The sequence below is a fragment of the Lampetra planeri genome, chromosome 46 (genome assembly GCF_965212315.1).
Source record: "Lampetra planeri chromosome 46, kcLamPlan1.2.h2, whole genome shotgun sequence".
NCBI classification, from domain to species: domain Eukaryota; kingdom Metazoa; phylum Chordata; class Hyperoartia; order Petromyzontiformes; family Petromyzontidae; genus Lampetra; species Lampetra planeri.
The window spans coordinates 8,535,791-8,559,293 of record NC_136152.1 but is presented as its reverse complement, the minus strand read 5'-3'; the positions used below and the strand labels follow the sequence as shown (position 1 = coordinate 8,559,293).

The 23,503-nt window shown below is 42.3% G+C and overlaps 1 protein-coding gene across 6 annotated transcripts in view; it reads right to left on the bottom strand.

Moving 5' to 3' along the window:
* RAD17 (RAD17 checkpoint clamp loader component) overlaps positions 1–23,503 on the bottom strand; it is a 94,540-nt gene that overhangs the window by 1,119 nt on the left and 69,918 nt on the right. For 3 of the 6 annotated variants that reach the window (XM_078615300.1, XM_078615301.1, XM_078615302.1), the window contains 5 exons: positions 22,552–22,637; positions 14,416–14,562; positions 13,669–13,812; positions 8,948–9,068; positions 1,777–1,834 (listed from right to left, as the gene is read on the bottom strand). In XM_078615300.1, the coding sequence (XP_078471426.1) occupies positions 1,777–1,834; positions 8,948–9,068; positions 13,669–13,812; positions 14,416–14,562; positions 22,552–22,637 (556 nt within the window). The remainder of the gene's footprint in view (positions 1–1,776; positions 1,835–8,947; positions 9,069–13,668; positions 13,813–14,415; positions 14,563–22,551; positions 22,638–23,503) is intronic. The other 3 variants (XM_078615304.1, XM_078615303.1, XM_078615305.1) reach the window with 2 other exon arrangements.

The following is a 23,503-nucleotide window of genomic DNA, read 5'->3' as shown; positions in this document are numbered from 1 at the left end:
TATACAACACACGTACCTGCGTTAATGTTAATGGTGTTATTTTTGTTTCTTCTAAAGTGCTCAGTATGGTTACTAATATATATTAAAAAGATCACACGACTTAATTTTTCCATCTTTGGAATATCTCCCATATCCAATCCCTTCTCTCTGCCTCAGATGCAGAAAAGCTGGTACATGCCTTCAACTCATCTCGCATAGACTATTGTAATGTCTTACTCCCTAACGTTGCTAAGAAGGTGCTAATCAATTTGCAGCATGTTAAAAATGCGGCTGCTAGGGTGTTAACCAAAACAACTTCTTCACATCATATTACACCCATAAGAGGTTTTTTTTGGGTTAGATCGTGCAAATATGTGTCGTTAAAAACCGGCACCACCCGACATAGCCAACTTGTAGGGGTTGTCACGTAAACAGAACATGCCAATTCGTCACTAATACAGCACACCAGTGTATTGGAGAGCCAAGCCACGACGTTTCGCCAGTAATTACAACTAGCTTCATTAGGCGACAGCCAGATTTTTGGAGAAGTCTTATTGTTTCGCGATCTCTGTTATGGATGATATTGGTCGCGAAAGCCTACGTGTTAAGCATATTACACCCGTTTTGGTCTCCCTGCACTGGCTTACAGTTTCACATAGAATATGGTTTAAAATCCCATTGTTAACAGATAAAGCAATGAACCATCTTGCCCATGCTGCACCCATATGTCCCCACAAGGTCCATAAGATCTGAGGATGCAGATCTTCTCTATATTCCCAGGTCGAGGTTTCGGTCTATGGGTGACCGAGCTTTTTCTCGTGTAGCCCCCAGGCTATGGAATGCTCTTCCATGAGATATCAGGATCGGAGTCTATGGACATTAAAAAAATGCGCCTTAAAATTAATTTATATTCTTCCGCTTATTAAATTTTTTATTCATTTAGTAAATTATTCTTAAAATGTATTTATATTTTCATGCTGAGCGTCTGCTGCTGCTGTGTCCTGTGCAGCGCTTTGAGATATTTGATGAAAAGCGCTATATACATGTAATTATGATTAAGGGCATAAAAGTCCAATATTTGTGGTTGCCATAGTAAAGGCCATTCTACCAAATCAAATGCATTCTCACCATCTACGGCTATTGCATAGGAATACATTTATTTTATTGCAATACATTTCACTGTGATGAATGCTTTCAATGAGTCCCACATATTAATGGAAATCTGGGTTCCAAGTATTTATTTGCCTTCACAAATTGTGAAAGTCTCTGCCTAGGACACAAGGAGAGCTTAGTTGTCCAAAATTGCTGTACCATATCACATGATGTATGCTGTAGCAGCTCAGGGAAAGGAATTATTACGGAGATTGTAGTAATATGATCAAAGATGTGAGAGTCATGGTGACTCAAAAGGTTTCAAAGTACAGTCAACCCTTAAGTCATTGGTTTTATAATCACGGTTTTGCATTTCTGCAACAAATTATGTAGTGCTATGTTTATGTTTAAATGGATTATATGTGTATGCCCCGAACCATATTTTCCCCATAAGCTTTCAATATTAATATTCGTGGATTTAATGGCTCATCATTCATTATCAATATATCCTGAACGAATATTAAGGGTTTAATGTATTGTGGAAAGAAATACAAGCCGTAAATTACTAGAGATGAAAAATTCTCTTTTGCATGAACTCACATGGGAATACGTATTCAAATCCAGGAGACATGAAATATGTGCAATACATTTAGCCGCTATTAGTGCATATGAGGTTGAGTACTGAATCCGAAGGCACATGGTTACCTGTGTGGCAGCTTACTGTGTATGAATCTCCCCACATCCTGCAAAAAAGCAATTTGGCCTGCAGAAGAAACGTACTCCATCAAGAAACAGCATCAGATTTTAAAATATATTATATCCTTGCGGGAAGTACCCGGTATTGCCCGGGCAAAAAAGACACGCACACACATAGACTTACACACACACACATATTGACTAACACACACACATGGACTTACACACATAGACAACAACTTTCACACACAGATTTGAACTTTTCTATTTACTAACTCAGCTTTTAAAGATTAGTTTTCTATGTACATCATGAGAATAGGATTTTCCCATTTTATTAGGCAACAAAACAGGTGTTAAGTTGTTAAAACACCAAACTGAAACCTTTTACAAGGAATCATGTCTGCATTAACCACAATACTTGTGGTCAAAATGCAAACAAAAAACATACTCTGATAAGATATGCATTGTCTTTGAAACTGATTGGTTCACACCAGAGAGAGCTTTTTTTTTGCCTCGTCTCAAACGGTGTTAGACCAGAGGACGCCAAAAGGCGTGCAGCACAAAGACAATGCACTATCAGAGTAATGAGAGCTCGGGGTGAGCATCTACATCATGGGACCTCCCTTTTGCCAGTAGCAAAATATGAGAATAGGTTTTTCCCCTTTTATCTGGCAACAAAACAAGTGTTAAGTTGTTAAAACACCAAACTGAAACCTTTTACAAGGAATCATGTCTGCAATGTCATTTTTTGTCCGTCTGTCTGTGTGTCGACGAAACTTGCGAAGGATTTGCCTCACGAACCGTGGGGTTTTTGTTTAAAAAATAGCCAGGTACCACGCGATAAGCCCCGTGGTGAGCCAGCGCTATTCCGATTTTAAGTACTATTTATTATTAGCTCCTAGCAACGCATACGCGTTCATTGGGAGGGGGGAGGGGGAATTATCTTTTGCGTAAAAAATGCAAAAGAAAACAACGCTGAGGTGAATTCTTCAAAGTGTCATGTCCTCTTCTACCCCCCACCCCAATGTGTGCACTTACTACTATAGGGTTGGTAGATACTAATATTATAGCACTTAGATACTATTATTGTAGAGCAGGCGGGGGGGGATGGTGGGGGAGGGCGAGGGTGCCAAGGTGCCACCTCGGCCGGCTGGGCAATCTAGGCGAGGCCGGGGGCTCTGCACGGGACTAGGCCTCATGACGGCACTGTCAAGTTAGTAGTTTGTGCTATAGAGTCGATATATACTGCTATAGAGTCAGCATGTACTGTAGTGAGCAGGTAACACCACAGTCGGTATGCACCGCTGTCGTGAAAGCAGGTTCCACCAGTCGGTATGCACTGCTGTAGTTAAAGCAGGTACCACCACAGTCGGTATGCACTGCTATAGTGAAAGCAGGTACCACCACAGTCAGTATGCACTGCTGTAGTGAAAGCAGGTACCACCACAGTCAGTATGTACTAGGGGGCAGGGGGTCAACAATTTTCAGAAACCTTTTAGATCAACTATTTACCCCCACTTTCTATTACTTTTTGGACTTCTGCAAGCCTCTTATAATTTTGTTGGTGTAGAAACATACAAACGGCTCACCGGGCTTTCACAATAGCTTAGTATCTGTGTATGTACAGTGAGGGAAAAAAGTATTTGATCCCCTGCTGATTTTGAACGTTTGCCCACTGACAAAGAAATGATCAGTCTATAATTGTAATGGTAGTTTATTTGAACAGTGAGAGACAGAATAACAAAGAACAACAAAAAAATCCAGAAAAACGGATGTCAAAATTTGTATAAATTGATTTGCATTTTAATGAGGGAAATAAGTATTTCATCCCCTCTCAATCAGATAGATTTCTGGCTCCCAGGTGTATTTTACACAGGTAACGAGCTGAGATTAGGAGCACACTCTTAAAGGGAGTGCTCCTAATCTCAGCTTGTTACCTGTATAAAAGACACCTGTTCACAGAAGAAATAAATCAATCAGATTCCAAACTCTCCACCATGGCCAAGACCAAAGAGCTCTCAAGGATGTCAGGAACAAGATTGTAGACCTATACAAGGCTGGAATGGGCTACAAGACCATCGCCAAGCAGCTTGGTGAGAAGGTGACAACAGTTGGTGCGATTATTCGCAAATGGAAGAAACACAAAAGAACTGTCAATTTCCCTCGGCCGGGGGCTCCATGTGTAGAGGTGTTACGGAGGGCAAACAAACACACTGGGCATGGTTATGCCCGTACGCCAAGAGGTGCTTACATCCACGTCCGCACCGTTTAGCCTGGGGGGCTAACACGGTGCTGGGATCCCCCACGGCCCCACCCCTCAGTGGGGGAGTTGCTATATAAGGCGGTGAGCCAGAGGGCTCGGGGTTCAGTGTTCAGCCTAAACCACCGAAGCAAGAAGACCGGCTAGATAGGCCCTGGGACTCCCCTGGATCGCTGTCCTTCTCAGGATCGACCAGGGCAAGCCAGTGGCGTGGCCCCAAGAGCTCAGAGCCGATGCTCTTGTAAGAGCCGGTCTGGGGACTCAGGGTGCCGTAATCCCAGCTTAACCAGAGCTGGGTTAGCTAGCCTCCCCTAGCCCTGTAGTGGAGGACCTAGGAGTAGGCTAGCGTGACATAGATTGTGTGATCTCCCTGTTAGACGGGTGAAGGGGCCAATACCCCTTCGAGTGTTGTACATCTCGGCCTGTTATGTACATTGTGGTTAATAAATAAGTGTGCCTCCAACTACGTCATCCAAGTCTCCTGGAACCTACTACACATGCAAGATCTCACCTCGTGGAGTTGCAATGATCATGAGAATGGTGAGGAATCAGCCCAGAACTACACGGGAGGATCTTGTCAATGATCTCAAGGCAGCTGAGACCATAGTCACCAAGAAAACAGTTGGTAACACACTACGCCGTGAAGGACTGAATTCCTGCAGCGCCCGCAAGGTCCCCCTGCTCAAGAAAGCACATATACATTCCCGTCTGAAGTTTGCCAATGAACATCTGAATGATTCAGAGGACAACTGGGTGAAAGTGTTGTGGCCAGATGAGACCAAAATGGAGTTCTTTGGCAGCAACTCAACTCGCCGTGTTTGGAGGAGGAGGAATGCTGCCTATGACCCCAAGAACACCATCTCCACCGTCAAACACGGAGGTGGAAACATTATGCTTTGGGGGTGTTTTTCTGCTAAGGGGACAGGACAACTTCACCGCATCAAAGGGACGATGGACGGGGCCATGTACCGTCAAATCTTGGGTGAGAACCTCCTTCCCCCTCAGCCAGGGCATTGACAATGGGTCGTGGATGGGTATTCCAGCATGACAATGACCCAAAACACACGGCCAAGGCAACAAAGGAGTGGCTCAAGAAGAAGCACATTAAGGTCCTGGAGTGGTCTAGCCAGTCTCCAGACCTTAATCCCATAGAAAATCTGTGGAGGGAGCTGAAGGTTCGAGTTGCCAAACGTTAGCCTCGAAACCTTAATGACTTGGAGAAGTTCTGCAAAGAGGAGTGGGACAAAATCCCTCCTGAGATGTGTGCAAACCTGGTGGCCAACTACAAGAAACGTCTGACCTCTGTGATTGCCAACAAGGGTTTTGCCACCAAGTACTAAGTCATGTTTTGCAGAGGGGTCAAATACGTATTTCCCTCATTAAAATGCAAATACATTTATAACATTTTTGACATGCGGTTTTCTGGATTTTTTTGTTGTTATTCTGTCTCTCACTGTTCAAATAAACCTATCATTAAAATTATAGACTGATCATTTCTTTGTCAATGGGCAAACGTACAAAATCAGCAGGGATCAAATACTTTTTTCCCTCACTGTATATGTAAGGTTTTTAAGAGACGTTTTGAAATTCATTTCTCGCCCGGGCAACGCCGGGTACTTCCCGTTAGTATAAATATATAACGACACATTTATATTAATGAGATGTAAAAAAAAAAATATTATTGACATTGGTCGTTAAGGCCTATGTGTTAAACTATATATATATGAACCTTATGGCTGGACCCCGGGGTCCCATAATCCCCCCGCTCTCGCATAAACATTATATTATAATGTAAACAAAAACTTTGCTCTTTTTCACCAATGGGTTTGAAGGATGGTGGCAACTGTTGTCTTGTTAAACTATGCCTTTAAAAATGAAAACTACTTACCTGTAGTATCTCTATTTAAATACACTATCAAAAAAATAATTTACACCCCTCTGTCAATCGTGTTTCTCAGTGTTGATTTGTGAACACACTTTGTAAACAGTACGTAAAATAGTACGCGGTTTTCAATGCGCTGTTCATATTGTAACAAGCGTTTATACCAATGTTACTTTACAGAGTAGTGGGTCGCTGCTCCTCTTCTCCGCATTGATACGAGTGGTAAGTGGGGACTATGGCTTAACCGCAAAAAAAAAACCTATCTGCACAGATGCATACGGACAAGAGAAGTATTCATCTTATTGGTTCTTTCGGTAAAGTCACGTAGAATGGAAATAATAAAATAATAACATTTTCACATAATAAAATAATTCTCACGACGTTTCGGCCACAACGCAAGCAGCCGTCCTTAGGTGAAGAACAGGTCTGTCGAGACGACAGAGTCTGAATGACACACCCCAGGCTTGGAGCGTATATTAAAGTGGAGAGGGAGGAGGAGAGCGCCTTGACAAAATAATTTGCATATCAAGAGGAATGTTAGCATATTTATGGGAAATGCAGATATGTGATTAGTACTACTTGTGAAATGCGTAGAAGGTTTGGCGAGGGGTTTAAAGTTATGTTTTTCCCGTGCATTATGCAGGATTAGCAGCATCAAAGGGAGGGGATAGGGGGAAGCATTAATAAAGGGAAGGAATGTTAATAGTCTGTAGCTGCAGTAACTAAACCACCACGTAAAAAACTAAAGTATAAACTACATAGTATCATCAGTATACTAAATATACTCTCCAATAAGCTGAGCTACTAACAGTAAGTAATACATTACAATTCTATGTCGCAAAAATATAATATGCTTCCAGCTAAACTTTATTCTCTTACATCACACGGGTCTACACCGTACTATATACTGCCATAGACAAACCCAACATTAAATTATATACTGTATTACTATACACCACCTTATACATTGTAATATTTAACTATGTATTATTCTACCCACCCTACTGTATATCACACTGCTGTATATTCACTATACAATTACGACACTATATATTACTTTGTACATTGTATTAAACATTACAATTTTATACTATTTATTATTATACAATCCGCTATACACTATACCATTGACCGTCGCGTGAAAGATACTGTTTCATTTTTATTATTTCCATTCTACGTGACTTTACCGAAAGAACCAAGAAGATGAATCCCTGCAGTCACGAAAGCTTTAAATCGAAAGAGAAGTATTATCAAACAGGAGAAATTAACGGTGCAACGCATCTCATCTGTTAAATATCTGCAAGTAATAGGATTGTCATCGATTGAGCCTGGCTGCAGACATTGGTAGGTCACAAATAATAATGAAGAGAGCAGTTTCACTGTATTATGCATACCGTTATGACAAATAAAGGACTTAAGTCGTGTAGGCAGTTTGAGCAGCTTTGGATAAGACTTATGATCCTGCCCATACCCGAGCATGGAGTGCATTCGTCCTCGCTGCGCTTAGACGACATGAGAACAAAATGATATGCGCCAGGTGGGTTGCGGCGTTTATGTGCACGGTGGGACGGAGTCGCCAAAAATAAATGCATTATTTTACAACTTAGACTTCCGTTTATTCGGGGCTCCGGGGTCCCGCCATAAGGTTCATACCATGTACGATTAAAACATTGTTAAAGCCAGAAAATATGAGAATTGTAACAGTAAAATTACATCAACAAATTAGTTTAAAGGTAATTAACCATTACATTTTATAGCTCGTCTATCCTATTGACCAGTGACTGATAATTGTCACTGTGGTCAATAGGACAGATGGTCAGCACATTAAAACATGATATTATAATCTAAACATTAAAATCTACTGACCATTCCTAAAACATAACAATTACTAGACTATAAACAACAAAATAAGCAGGTGATCTTCTGATGTTACAGGCAGGACCCTGTCTTCAACAACATTGAACCAAGCAAGCCTGACTGCCGATGAGGCAGTATATGGGCAGTCATCAACTTATGGACAAAATTAGTTCCTGAGACCCGTTTGTAAGTCGAACAGTTCGTCAGTTGGAACACAATAATGTACTGTATTTAAATGCCCTTGCGGTCAATGTTATGAAATGTGTTACAGTTCAACAAAAACGGAAAGCATTGTTAAACTGAAAAATGTACGTGAAATATTGTACGTTGGCATGTACAACTTTTTTTCACTTACCTGGAGTCCTGATGCTGGCTTGCTTATTGGAAGGGGCACAATGAGTCACCACAATTGCACACACATGCAATGCACACGCAATGCACAGACATACACACCAACAACGATCCCCTGTATAGCCTTAATAAACTGTTGGGGCAAGTGCTGTTAGCCAGCAGCACCGATAAAGGCCAGAATGGCACACAAGGGGGTAAGTGGGCTGCACCACACCTGGCCACCATTGACTCCTCAGTGGTGATGTTTACACCCTGACCAAGGTACTCATCTGAGACTGAATCAACCTAGGGGAGGCCCAGTACCCATTTAGATAATTGTCACTGGTGTTGGTTGTGAGCGGGAACCGAACTCGGGTCGCCGAGTTTGTAACACAGCGTGCTAACCATTACACACACACGGGGGCACGCGCACTGACGCACAATTTTCACACACACAAATTTTCACACACACACGAACACTCACTCCCAGCGCGAGGCCGCCTCATTACATCTCGCTGAGGATCACTCCACTGAACAAAATAGTTCCACAGTTCAGTTTGCGATTGCGAGTTCGCGTTTTAGGTCAATGTTAAAAATATATATTTCATGGAAGCTGGTTCCTACATGAGGTATTTGCAAATTAAGTGTTTGTAACTCAAGGATTGCCTGTATGTCTAAAAGGATAGATAATTTGCTTGTCTTGAAATAATACTGCTGAAATGATACACTCCCAGTAGGCGTTACAGCTGATGGGTTATTAGAAATACGAGTATTTTTAATGTGGAGAGATGGATATCACCTTCATGAGTATGGATGCGTGCGTGCCATTGATGATCACAGCACTGACTTGCCTGGATTTCGGAGTGGAGTGTTGAGCAGGGCCAGATACGGTAGTAGCTCAAGGTGCAGGGCAAGAGGCGGCAGGCAGAATGAGGAGAACAGCTGTTTTGCCCCCAGCCTTGCCTCCACATACTGAAATCAACAATCCACCTTTCACCAGTAAGTGGAGGTAACATCACCAAGGTGGATGTGCCAGACCTGGCTCACTCATACTCATTTTCTACTGGCACACTGGCACATCCGAGCTGAGGTAATAAGGAGCTCTACCGAGCCGGGACCAAACTGTGATACGCTGGCCTCAAAATATCAATCTAGTTGAGGGCAGGGCTAATGACATGCTCATTGCATGTGACGTCAGCCAGTACAACTCAATCTGTGTCCAATTACCATCACGCCGGGCTTCGTCAATATTCGTGCTCTCCTTAACATTGAGTTGGCCAACACTATAGCCTGCTCTACCGTCGGATCTATACTGGACTACGAATAACATCAGTCTCCAGCGCATCCAGCACTGCCGTGCCCGCCACACGATGTTCGGCACAAGACGTGACCCCTTCATTTATTTCTCTGAACTTCAAAATCGACTTCACCATCTTCCAGTTCAAGAACACATTCTGTACAAAGTCATTGTCCTCTGTCACAGAGCACACGTGCTGGGTCAACCGGCATATTTAATTTATGTTGTCTCATCATACATCCCATCTTGGAATCGCCGATCTGCCTCAAAAGTGGCCTCCTTTTCAAGCCCATCTCTCAAACCAGACGAGGTGAACATTGCTTTGCTGTTGCAGCTCTAGTCTTCTGGAATTCAATCCCTCTCTCACTGTGTGCAGTGGCATCTGTGCTGACCTTTTTCTCTTACTTTAATTTATTCTCCCACGCCTGTCAACGTTCTTAAGTTAAATTTGGGTGCATTATAAAATGTATTAATTAATCTACATGTGTCTCAAATCGTTCATTGCATGTTACAAAAGTATCACACTCACATCATGGCTCGGGATCTGCATTCGAAAAACAACTTGGAGCCTCCTGAACTGCACTGGTCTGGCTCAGAATGACCCCAGTGTGTATCAGGTATGAAGGGTTTCTCTAAGTAGATCACATGATATACCTTGGTAATGTAAGTGTAATAATAAACCCTCACACAAGGTTTTAGGAAAAACCTGTGTTCTGTGTGGAGTGGTAAAAACTTGCTGAATAGAGGCTACCATAATGTCCCAGACCTAAATTGGCGAGTCAACTGGAATGAGTTAAACCCTGTTCTCAGCTTTAGAGCAGGAGCCATCTGAGAGTGAGGGATACCACAGCTTTGATCTGAGATTGCGGGATCCGAAGGCAGAGGAGCCACCAGTAGCCCATTGGGATCTACAAACATCGGGAGAGTCTTCTTCTTGTGTTAGTGTACTTGTAAATCCAGGCCACAGCATCATCATCTACAGTGATCAGTGCTCTCAGTGCTACATCCAGTCTGCTGAGAGGGAAATCTCCCAATGATGCAACATACACCATTGGATGAGAGGCTACTGCTCAGTGCCCAACCATCACACTATAACATAGACTCCAGTAAAATATCCCATTTTCGTGAGAGAGGACATGCAATGATGCATCAATTCATCAATTGACATTCATTATAGAGAATAGGTTTTCCCCTTTTTTCTGACAACAAAACAGGTGTTACGCCTTTTGGCGTCCTCTGGTCAAACACCATTTTGACACTAGGCTGAAAAGAAAGCTGTCTCTGGTGTGGACCAATCAGTTTCAAAGACAATGCATATATTATTAGAGTACGTGTTTTGTTTGCATTCTGACCACAAGTATTGGGGTTAATGCAGACATGATTCCTTGTAAAAGGTTTCAGTTTGGTGTTTTAACATCTTAACACCTGTTTCGTTGCCAGAAGAAAGAGGAAAACCTATTCTCATATTTTGGTACTGGCCAAGGAGGTCCCATGATGACATTCATTATTATCATGTTAATGATGTATATGCTGAATTGTGTACAAATGTATTATTTGTATTCATAAATGTTGTATTCAATTAATTCACATGACCATAGCAACCAAAGGTGCTACATTCAACCACAATATTAAATAACCCATGTTTGAATGTAAATTTCGACCCCAAATCGTTAATATTCATAAAATCACCAAATTATTACATACTCTTTGGTTCTTTCGGTAAAGTCACGTAGGTATAAAATAAAATAAATCACGACGTTTCGGGCGCAACACAAGCGTCCATCATCAGGTGGGAAATCATGGTCTGCTGCTGAGGCAGACTGTTTTGTTTTATTTTATACTGTGACTTTACCAAAAGAACCAAAGAGTATGGATTCCTGCAGTCACGAAAGCTTCAAATCAAATGATTACAGGTCAAGCAGTCAGACGCCATTTTGATAAAAAGGGTCTGTGCAGTCCACTCAGATAATGTGGTAGCTATACAAGTTTGTTCATGAACTGGGAATATGCAAAGAAGCATTGAGTTTGTTTTTATTTATTTTTCAAACTATAAACTATTTTCTTTTTTTCCAGATAAGGCCTAGTGAGCTATATAGCTCTTTTTCAGAAGTGACCTGGCCACAAATGATAGCTCAAACAAGTGGTTTATCATGTGAAAATTAAAAGAAGCCAAATACTCTGAAAGTATGTTTCTAAATGTGAAGGGAAAAACCTAAGGATCTGGAGAAAAATCCATGCAACGACGGAGAGGACATGGAAACTCCACATATAAAGGCGTCATGGTTGGGATCAAATCCACAACTTCCAGTATAGCGGGCGAGGTAGTTAACATCTCGCCATCGTGGTGCCCTCAATTCTACATCTCCTCTCTTGAAACACTTATCTCCTCCTTTAACTTCTCCCACCACTTCTTCGCCGATGACATCCACATATTATACTCTTTCTCCACATTCACTCCGGACCTCTCTTCTCGTATTTCAGCCTGCTTAACTGCCCTTCAGTCTTGGATGTCGCTTCGCTTACTAGCCATCAACCGCTCTAAAACCCAGGTTATCTTTTTCCCCATTGCTCTTTCCCCTCCACCCACTCCCACCATCACTTTCCTCCCCCTCTTCTCACTCACCCATATCCCCTCTGCCCACAACCTTGGTGTCCTCTTCTTTCAAATTCGAAAAATACGCTCTCTCCTCACTCAGTCCACTGCCAAACTACTAATACACTCACTTATCTTCCTTTGCTTAGACTACTGCAACTCTCTCCTCGGTCTCGCAGCCTATGCATTCATTCCACTGCAACAGATCCAAAATGCGTCTGCACACGTCATCTACAACTTACCACACTGTACCCGTACCTCCGCCCTTCTTATAGAAATGTACTGGAAGGGACAGCAGAACTCTAGGCGTCATATTTAATCATCTGTATCTCAGACTTGGAATTTGCAGATGCAGGTTTGTTATCTAGGGGCTCATCTGGACCATTACATATCTTTAAAAAGATCTATAAAGCTCAATGGGCTTTAGCCAGGTAATACACTTGACGTTAATTATTGTGGTGACATTGGGAACATAATGATACGGTTTCTTAAAACACAGTTGATAACAGTAATGAAGGATGGAATTCACATATCTTTATCACAGGTGTTAGTCTGAATAACTTATGTGGCAGTAGTACAAAGCTGTGATATCATGTGTATCAAATTGTGGCAGATGTAGCCAAGGAGAAACTATTTCAATTGGTGGAGTGCACGTGCAGAATGGAGATTAGGAGGGTTATTGGAGCAGCACCTACAACAACTATTGCCGGATAGCGAGACATTTAAAGGGCAGACTTCAATGTCCCTTCTATAACATTGGAACATAAATGTTTTCCTTTTAATATTTAACTTTCGATGTTATATTCTTTGATGAAAAAAAAAACTGGTCCCTCTTCAAATGTCGCTAACAGGTGTATATTCTGAAAATAGATGTAAGTCCATTATGTTTATGGTGTAACATCAACCTTGTGCCATTGTTATTTCTCAAATTAAAAATAATTATTCTGATTATTTAACCTGGAAAGTAACGCAAGATTGTCTTGTGTTGAACCTGCAACCTCAGCCTGCCTTTTGATGTTTTGTAATTTAGTTTTTTCTTCAATCATAAGAATTACTATTAAATATTGAAGATGCACTTTCTTTTAACACACTTAAAGGCTCCACCTGTATCACCTGGTGTTCAAGCAACAATGAACTTGACTCCATGCCTCAGTCACAGGGTCATCTGTCTCAAAAATATTTTGTGCATTATAAATAGCATTATTATTAAATGGATTATGGTAAAAAAATATAAAACATAGAAAAATCACTGATATTTAGTTCACATGTTTTCGTCAACGATATTTATTATTTTATTATTTAAAATATCGATGTTTTTCCTATCCTATCAACTTGCCTAACCTGTATTTTTGTCTGACTCGAGAGCCACATATATGCACTCAATCTTTCGCTGTCAGATGCTTTGCTCATTATTGTGAGCAATGTTCCTTCTGCTATTTCTGGCGAGTGGCAACTGCCTGATACTAAAAGCATAATTCTCTAGCCTTTTCCATTGAGATAAATCCTAACACTGCTGGTGCCAACTGATGGCAAGTCCACTTGGCTTGAGATCTTCCTGTCACACATCAAGAACCCCACCCACCGCTTACCTGTGCCACAGCAAAAGTTGTGATTGTGACTTGTGTACGTGACATAACATGGTTGTGTGTGGGTTGCACGAACATGCACGTGCACAGACTTACCTTCCTGTGCACAGAGATCCACTCTGGTTTGTGGAGAGGCCGGAAGCCGACTCCAGCCACACCAGACCGCGCTCTGCCCACGTGGCTGTGAAGCAGCCCTCGCGTGGCCACTGCCGCCACATAATCCCGCATTTCAACTCTCACCTGCACCGGTGGGTAGAAGTCGCAATGGGACCACCAGAAGCACCAGGATTACCGCTGTCTGAAGTAATATAATCAGAATTTTTACAATAATAAATCTGTGTGCATTCTACATACAGAATAGTGATGTAACATGACCCACAAGGCATAATGGGAGGACCATGCTCATGGTCACATTTACAATTTTTGTTGTCTAAAAATCCCCTTTTGAGCGTAGCATTACTCTTAACATGCCTTATCATACACTGGTCCTTGCCTCGAGGCATTTTGGTGTGGCTCCTAACCAAACACAGGAATGAGTTCCATAATTGAAGTTTCTGAACAACATTGAGCTTACCTTACTCAGAATCCAATAATTAAAGGTTCCCGTAACTTTCCTATGCCTGCACATCACTTTTTTACATCAATGGATTATATATCTTTTTTTTTAGTTTGTGTTCTGTAAAATTAGGGCAATGGAAAAAAAGCATTACTGAGGGATGTTCAATGAAAGTTAGGTTAAGGATACTTTTCTTATCCACTCGCCAATACTAATTTCCCAAAGGAAAAACATTCACTAAAATATGTGTGCATATTACGATGGTGTTCGTGAGACTGCGTGCATACCGCCCAGTCAGCTGTGAGACAATCCGCATCACTCAGGTGCTGTGCAGCCGCACTAACATCCTCAGCATCGTGCAGGAATCCCAGGTAGTTCTGGTGCAGGTAAAGTGTAAAGAGCTCGGGCGACATTTGGCTCCTCTCCACTACGTCCTGCCAACGTGTCCAAATCACAGGTGCACACGCATTCACAAGTACATGCAAGCATGAGAATGCTTGCATGGATACATAATTTATGCATCGATCAACAAGTGTAGGCACACTTGCCGAATTCACTTTGAGGGAATGAATACCGGGAACAGTGAAGATTCATTGACGTGAAATCCCCAGACAGACCCAGGTGTTATGTGTGCAGCAGTAAATACATTAGTATGCAGGACTAGGTGTTTTACAAAGAGTTAGTAAAGATTGTTTTATTGCCAAAATGAAGTAAAATTCAGTCCATTGACCAATGAGCTCTCTCAATTAATATAACCAAAACACAATTGTTTAATCGGGGAATACACTGAACAAGACAATGTGTTAAGTACATGTGTATTTAGTTAAGTATACTGTACAGTAAAACTTATTTTGCTAAATTGGATTATTTGCGATTTTATATACAGACACCTAGATGCATGTGGCGATGTAACACATACTTGACACACTCAAGCACAATGCAAATGTGTACAGACGTAACACATACTTGACACGCTCATGCACAACGCAAATGTGTACAGACGTAACACAAACTTGACACACTCAAGCACAACGCAAATGTGTACAGACGTAACACAAACTTGACACACTCAAGCACAACGCAAATGTGTACAGACGTAACACATAATTGACACACTTAAGCACAACGCAAATGTGTACAGACGTTACCGGATGCATCTTGCTGTTCACTCATTGAGGACGTGCCATACGGACACCGAGACAGCGTATCGTTAACGATCAAGTGACCATGACGTTTTGTGTCGAGGTAAATAAAACTTATACATTTACAGTAAAGCTTATTGATGTTTAATTTAATTAATTAAATTTTGTTCTATTATTATTTGTGTTATTATCTATTTGTATTATTGTACAATCAAATAAGTAGATGGTTATGAATGTTTACGGAAGAGGATTAATGTTATGAAATATTGAATTCTCTCCCACATCATCAGTGAGACACGGGAACCTTTTTCCCAAATAAACATTATCTACATTTGCGAATTTTACTCTTGTGCAGATTTACAAGAACAAAGTCCTCGAGAATGTAGAGGCCTTACCATGTGTGTATGGGCAGTCCTCGAATTACAAACATATTTTGTTCCTGGACCCATTCGTAAGTTGAATGGTTCGTATGTCGGAACACTATAATGTACTGTATTTAAATGCCCATACGGTCAGTGTGATGAAATGTGTTACGGTTCAGCAAAAAAGGAAAGCATCGTTATACGCATAAATAAGAAGACATTGTACCTTTGCATGTAGCACTGTAAAAAATATTGCAATCAGTAACCACAAGTGCACACACATATAGGACATGCACACATACAAAGACACAAAACAACTGCCATTCACAACTAAGTGGCGGTGACATCACTACGGCGCTTACGCCAGGCTATGTGTACTGTAAGGCCACGTGAGGTGTCGAACGTCCACTGGCAGGAGGTCACGGGACAGAACTAGGTGCCATGAATTGACCGACTGAGATGACTGGCCTATGCACCACCTGTGCCCCCTGTGTTAACTTGCTGTTTTAGCAGCCAGGTGCTCCGCTTTGTTTTGAGCGTCACTCCTCTGCTCTCCGTTGTTATTGTTGGAGAGCGATTTCCTTCAACTGCCCAACAGCATCCTTCAAGAGCCTCTTCCACAGGTCGACCTTGACACCACTGGCACCAGGCAAGTCCACTCAGACACCACTGGTACCAGGCAAGTCCACTCAGCTCCACATCCTCTCATACCACATCACTCCATCTCTTTAGCCCGTGCCGCGCCCATTTAGCTCCCTCTATCCGGCCGAACAAAAGCTGTTTAGGCATGCGATGGCTGGGCATGCGGGTTACATGACCCAGCCAACGCAGCCTTGCCTGCCGGAGGAGTTCACTTATGGAAATGTCTCCAGATCTTTCAAGGATTTGTGAGCTCCTCACACGATCCAGCCTTGTTAAACCCAGGATGGATTGTAGGCAGGCCAGCATAAATGTTTCTAACCGGCGAAGATATTCCATTAGGGGGGTCAACATTTCGCAAGCATAGAGAAGAGAGGGCATGACTGTGGCCGTGAAGACCTGAAGCTTCATGTGGAGCAACAGACCAGGTAGCTTCCACACAGCGTTATGCTGTGTGGAAACTACCTGGTGCGCTGTAGTAGACGGACTGCCCCATTACCAATTGGGAGTTGTGGGGGTGGAGTGTATGATGGTACAAAATACCCAAGCAGGAGCTTAGTTTTGGTGGGGCTGATGGTAAGGCCCTACCTCTTAGTGGCACACTCCAGGTTCAGCAGCAGCGCCTCCAACTCCTCCTCTGATTGAGCAGCAATTACCAGATCATCGGCATGCATAACATGGTTGACCAATAGGGAGCCAAAATCTTGACTTAAAGCTTTCGTGACTGCAGGAATGAATAATATTCTTTGGGTCTTTCAGTAAAGTCACGTAAATAGGTTCAAAAAATATATAAAAAAACTACGACGTTTCGATCGCAACACTAGCGATCATTATCAGAACAAGGGGGTTAGCTTCGAAAGGCAAACTGTTTATAAAGGTTTGAAATGAACTTAGCCCAAATGTCAGCAGCCAATGTTAATGTAAGTGGTGGGCAGCGACCGCGACGGTGGTGGGTTTTCCACCAATCAAAGGGCTGCCAGGTAAAAATTTGCATGTTAATGTAAGATCGTTGAACGGCCTCCACGGTGAGTGCGCTGAGGTGGCTATGTTAATGTGAGAGATTAACATGTTAATGGGATATTGCAGAGCAGCAACCTCGAGGTCGGCGCGCGAGGTGGCTTTGTTAGTGTGAGAAATTTTACCTGTTCATGTAAAATCAGACAGCCGAAAATAACTATCATCGGCAGGTAGTAGGGTGGGAACATCACAGCCAGTTATGACTTAAACTGGTTAATAACGTCCTTCCAATTATTGCTCTGTTTGTACCCATCTTCTCGGTTGAAATTGTGTCAGTAAATATGGATGGCTTCATGAATGAAACTTTGTTGATAGCCAGTGGGTTTGCCAAGTACCTTCGTCTTAGAGAAACCAATTTCGTGTGAGCCCACCGCATTAAAACAATGATCAGCCACAGCCGAGGTATTGGTCCTACCGTGTTTCAGATCTGCCTTTTATGTTCACGAACACGGTCTGAGACATGTGGCTTAGTTTCCCCAATTTAACTACTGCCGCAGACACAGCTTAGTTTGTAGACGCCGGGGTATCGCATGTCAGGGGTGACATCCTTCACAGATGGGATCAGATTACGAATTTTATGTACTGTGTTAAATCGAACCTGGATCTTGTTTTTCCTTATGATTTTGGAAATACTTTTGGTGACCCCTGCTATGTATGGCAAGGTGATGATTTTGATTGGGTCCTCAGATGGTTCCTTCTCAACGGTTGGGGTTATAGCTTTACGGATTGTGTAGTCTGAATATCCATTCATCTTGAGAGCTTGGTGTACGTGTTCCAGTTCACTGGCGAGGTGATGATAGTCAGAAGTACATCGAGCTCTATGGTGTAGAGTTTTGACGAGGGAATTCTTCTGGGAAAGATGGTGATAGGAGTCAGGTTTTAGATATGCATCCGTATGGGTGGCTTTCCTGTAGACAGTGTCCCATTGAGCCATCTGGTCTCTTTTCGATTAAAACTTCCAAGAATGGTAGCTTGCTTTCCTTTTCCACCTCCATGGTGAATTTGATGGCTGGGTGCATGGAATTTATGTGGTTGAGGAATTGGTTCAGAGCTGGTAGGCCATGTGGCCAGATGACGAACGTGCCATCTACGTACCTCTTCCACAAGGATGGACGTAGAGTGGATGCCTGGATGACATTTGTCTCAAATTTGTCCACATTGGTTACAACTGGAGATAAGGGAGAACCCATTGGGGTACCTTCAACTTGTTTGTAGAATGTCCCATTCCAGGTGAAGTAAGCATTGGTGAGGCAGTGTCTCACCAGGGCTGGTACATCAGCATTCAGTCCTTCTGGGACCAAATCTTCAATGATTGTAATGGTGTCAGGCACAGGAACTTTGGTAAACAAAGAAACTACATCGAAACTAACGAGCAAATCACCTGGAGATAGTAAGATGTCCTTAATTAACGATACCAAGTGAGCTGAGTTAAGTACAGCTGAGGTGGTCTTACCAGTGAATGGTCGTAAGGTCTCAGACAGAAATCGGTCCAGTTTGTACGTGGGTGAGTCAATGGTGGAGACGATAGGATGAAGGGGTGTACCTTCTTTATGGATTTTTGGTAAGCCATACATTCTGGGTGCAGCAGAGCAGCAGAGGGTTTTATGGAAAACCGCTTGGTTGGTTCTATTAAAGATGTAGAATCGGTGATGATATTGTTGGTTTTCGTAATGAGGCAGCTGGTGGGATCTCTTTTAATTTTTGGATAGCTACCATCATTAAGTAGATCCTGAATTTTGTGAATGTATGTGGTTTTGTCCATGATGACTGTGGCATTGCCCTTGTCGGCTGAGAGGATGATGATGTAATCTCTCGATTTAAAGCTTTCGTGACTGCAGTGATTCATATTATTGTTTTTTTCGGTAAAGTCACGTAGAAGGGAAATAATAAAAAATAATAAAAATTCTCACGACGTTTCGATTGCAACACAAGCAATCATCATCAGGTGTGGTTTTCACCTGATGATGAAAGAACCAAGAAGATGTAATGTCTCTTTTTTTCTCTTTTTTAATTGACAGACACAGACAATTTCAACTGAGAAGATGGGTACAAACTGAGCAATCATTGGAAGGACGTTATTAACCAGTTTAAGTCATAACTGGCTGTGATGTTTCCATCCTACCACCTTCCGATGTTAGTTGTTATATTCAGCTCTGATTTTACATTAACAGGTTAAATTTCTCACACTAACACAGCCACCTCACACGCCGACCTCGAGGTTGCTGCTCTGCGATATTCCATTAACATGCTAATCTCTTACATTAACATAGCTACCTCAGCGCGATCGCCATGGAGACTGCTCAACGATCTTACATTAACATGCTAATTTTTACCTGGCAGCCCTTTGATTGGTGGAAAACCCACCACCGTCGCTGCCCACCACTTACATTAACATTGGCTGCGGAAATTTGGGCTACACCCATTTCAAACCTTTATAAACAGTTTGCCTTGAGAAGCTAACCCCCTTTTCCTGATGACGACAGCTTGAGTGACTTTACCGAAAGACCCAAAGAATACAATAGGGAGCCATCCCTTGACCGCACCCGGGCATCGATCAGCCTCCCATTGTATCTGTACCAGATGTAAATTCCTCAAGTACAGCCATCGAAGGCTTCACGAATGTGGTCGAAATAGATGTTAAATAATGTGGGAGCCAGAGGATATCCCTGTTGCACTCCAAGGTGAACAGGGAATGTATCCGACTCCCGGCCACGTAGTTTTACCCAGGCCCACTCACCATCATGAAGGGCCTTAGTGATCGTGAGCAGAGTCAGGACTCCGAAAGCAACAACCCAGAGCCCAGGCCTACTGATGGTACCATAGGGCTTGACCAGGTCAGTAAAGCAGAGATGTAGGTCTTGTTGGAATTCCCTACACCTCTGCTGTAGTAGACGGACAGAAAATATGGCATCTGTGTAGGACCGCCCTTTCCTGAAACCACATTGGGGCTCCGCAAGCTTCTCCTCAGCATGCCTGTCAAGGTGATGTTGAATAATCCTTGCCAGGACCTTTCCCGGCACACTGAGGAGTGAGATGCCCCTGTAGTTTTTACAGTCTGTGCGGGCCACCTTCTTAAAAAGGGGGGCCACCAGGGCATCCTTCCACACACAGACGCACACACATTAACAACAATGCTAGATATAACCTTCACAAGACTGCTGGGGCAAGTGCTGTTAGCGAGCACCTATGAAGCATGGCACGGAACGAGACAATGAGTGGCCAGCACCACACCCGGCTGCCATTGTTTCCCCGGCAGCGATTGTTTACACACCGCACCAAGTACTTATTTAACGTTAAGTCGACCTAGGGGAGGCCCAAGACCTGTTCAGATAATCGTCACTGGTGTTGGTCGTGCGCGGGAATTAAACTTGGAATGCCAGGTTGGTAGGACAGCGCCCTAACTGCTACATGACCGCTCCCCACACTCACTTTCACACACACACACAAACACAAAGAACCCCCATATAGGCTGAACAGACTGTTGGGACAAGTGCTGTTAGTGAGCACCTATGAAGGCCGGCACAGCACACGAGGGGGTGGGTGGCAAACACCACCATGCCGGCTGCCTTGGTCTCCCCAGTGGTGAGGTTTACTAACACCAGGTACTGATTTGAGGCTGAGTCGACCTCGGAGAGGCTCAGGACCGGTTTAGACACTCGTCACTGGTGTTAGCTGTGAGCGGGAATCAAACTCTGGTTGTCGGGTTCGTAGCGCAACAAGTTTACCATTACACTACTGCTCCCCACACACACACACGTGCGCATGCACACACACACACAAACACTCACTCGCATCGCAAGGTTGACACATTACATCTGGTGGAGGATCGCTCCGCTGAACAAAATAGTTCCACGGTTCAGTTTGCAAGTACGAGTTCGCGTTTTAAGTCAATGCTAAAAATAAAATAATGGAAGCTGGTTCATAAGTGCGGGTGTTCGTAAGTCGATGACTGCCTGTAGTTAGGTATGTGCTTATGATGGAGCCCACTAATGCGGCATTGGGGCTACCGACTTTTATAATGTATACAGCCTTGAACCTGAGCCTTTCCAGATCAACGTAACCTTAGTGGTGAAAATTTCCCATTCCTAATTCAGGGGCAAATCAAACCATAAGAAACCACTGTTAATTTCCCATAGTATTGGTTACTTCATTGACCTAAAAGATATTAAGGTTTGTGTTCATTACAGATCATAATTTTAATTTACAAACTTCCAATGTCGAGCTGTGTACTTTAACTTGATCACCTGGCCATATTTAGCTTTACATCAATTTGTAATATAATTTCCACAATGCATTTTTTTGTGAGAGTGCAAGAAACAATTGAATAAAAATCCATAGACATTTGTTTGTGGGGTATGCAGGGTGAGCTTAATGTAAGGAATTACACTTATAATTAGCAATGGAGTTAATGACCATGGATTGGACCCAGACTCGCGTAACTGCACAGTCGGCTACGCCTACCAGTGGAGTAATCAATTCAGGGTCCAGGTCATCTATTCAGGTTCAAATGGAGGCTGTACAGGTAACACAGATTTAAGACTCTGCAAAAATATAGTTGTATATAACTGTTTAATAGTTACTGATATTGTTATTCTAACATTAATTAACTGAAAGTAATGTGAATTAGCTTGATTGTTTAATGATAGTAAATATATTCACTGTTAAGATTTTGATAATTGAATACGATTTTAATAACTTATTAAATACAGTAATTCGGGCGTGGTTGCAGAATATTAACACTTCCACTCAATCCCAACTACAGAGATTGAGCAGTGAGGTGTTGTGCAATGTGGGGTCGGTTAGTGTGTATCTGGTCATAATTACAAGTATAAGTTAATTACTTTTGAGTTCTATATTGTACATTTTTTCAAAAACAAGATGGCGCCGTTAAGACCGTGGTACTTGTTTAATTATATATACGAGTGCTAATTTGTCTAGTTTGAAAATTTCAAGTTAATTTAATGGATATGCAGTAATGGGAAGGTGATTCGAAAGTGAATGTTATATTATGTATAAAAAAGGAGTTAATTTTGTTATAGTTAATTACATTTAGTGATAGTTATTGTTAATCGGCCTGTCCCCTCGTTATGATCATGGGAGGAGAGGCATAGGGTGAGACGGTTACATTTGCATACACACAAATAGATGTGCATGTCAAATGCTGAAGTTATGAAGCTGTGAGGTAATGTGAAGATAGAATCATACAGTCACAGATATACAAGAGATATCGTGGTTGGGTGGATCAGCACAAGTGTTACCTGACCTCAGGATTAACTGCCAACATGTTTCTCTGTTGATGGGTCAAGTGAGCGGGGAGAGCGTGGGATTCTGAGATAGGGCCGTTTTCACCTGCACACATGCACACATTTGCATACAACTGTAATTTGTACACAATTCAACTGGCCACATGCTATTCAATTCTGGTAAATATGAATAAATCCTAATTCATTGCTAAGTAAATGCATGCAATTTTCTATTCAATACTGGGTGACTTTTAAAGATTCAATTTCTATGCATTAAAACATGATATGCATCACCATATACCAATGTTATACCATACTCTGCTCAATAACACATTCAGTCACAATTAATTTAAAAAGGAAACACTTGTATTAACTAAAGTTATTCAAATGTTTCTCACAAAGGTGATGTTTTCCATGTGGTACTCCGACTTGGAGCATTAGTTTTACATTTTGACTTGTGAAATTATGATGCATTTTATACGTTCCATATGTTAAATATGATTTAAATGACTGATCACTTAATTATGATTATATTAAAATATCTTAAATGTATTGATGATTTTGCATTAGGCACAAAAGCCGAGTACTTACTCTTTGGGTCTTTCGGTAAAGTCACATAGATAGAAAAAGAATAAAATAATACTAAATCACGACATTTCGATTGCAACACAAGCAATCGTCTTCAGGTTAAAAAATACAGCATGTGGACTGCTGAGGCAGGAAGAAATTTAGCGAGAGAGCTACTGCAGCCATCTTACCTATAAACGTCACTTTTTGTCTGTCTGTCCGTCTGTCTGTCCGTCCGTCTGTCTGCGTACGCTCGCTTGCGAGGGATTTGGTGCTCGGGCCGTGGGGGTTAGGACGATTTGCCGGGAGGCACGTCCCGTGCCCCGCGGTGAACAAAGGCATTTCCGATTTTTCGTCCGTCGCCTTTAAATCGGTTCGATTATCGATTTAGTGCGATTTCTCTTT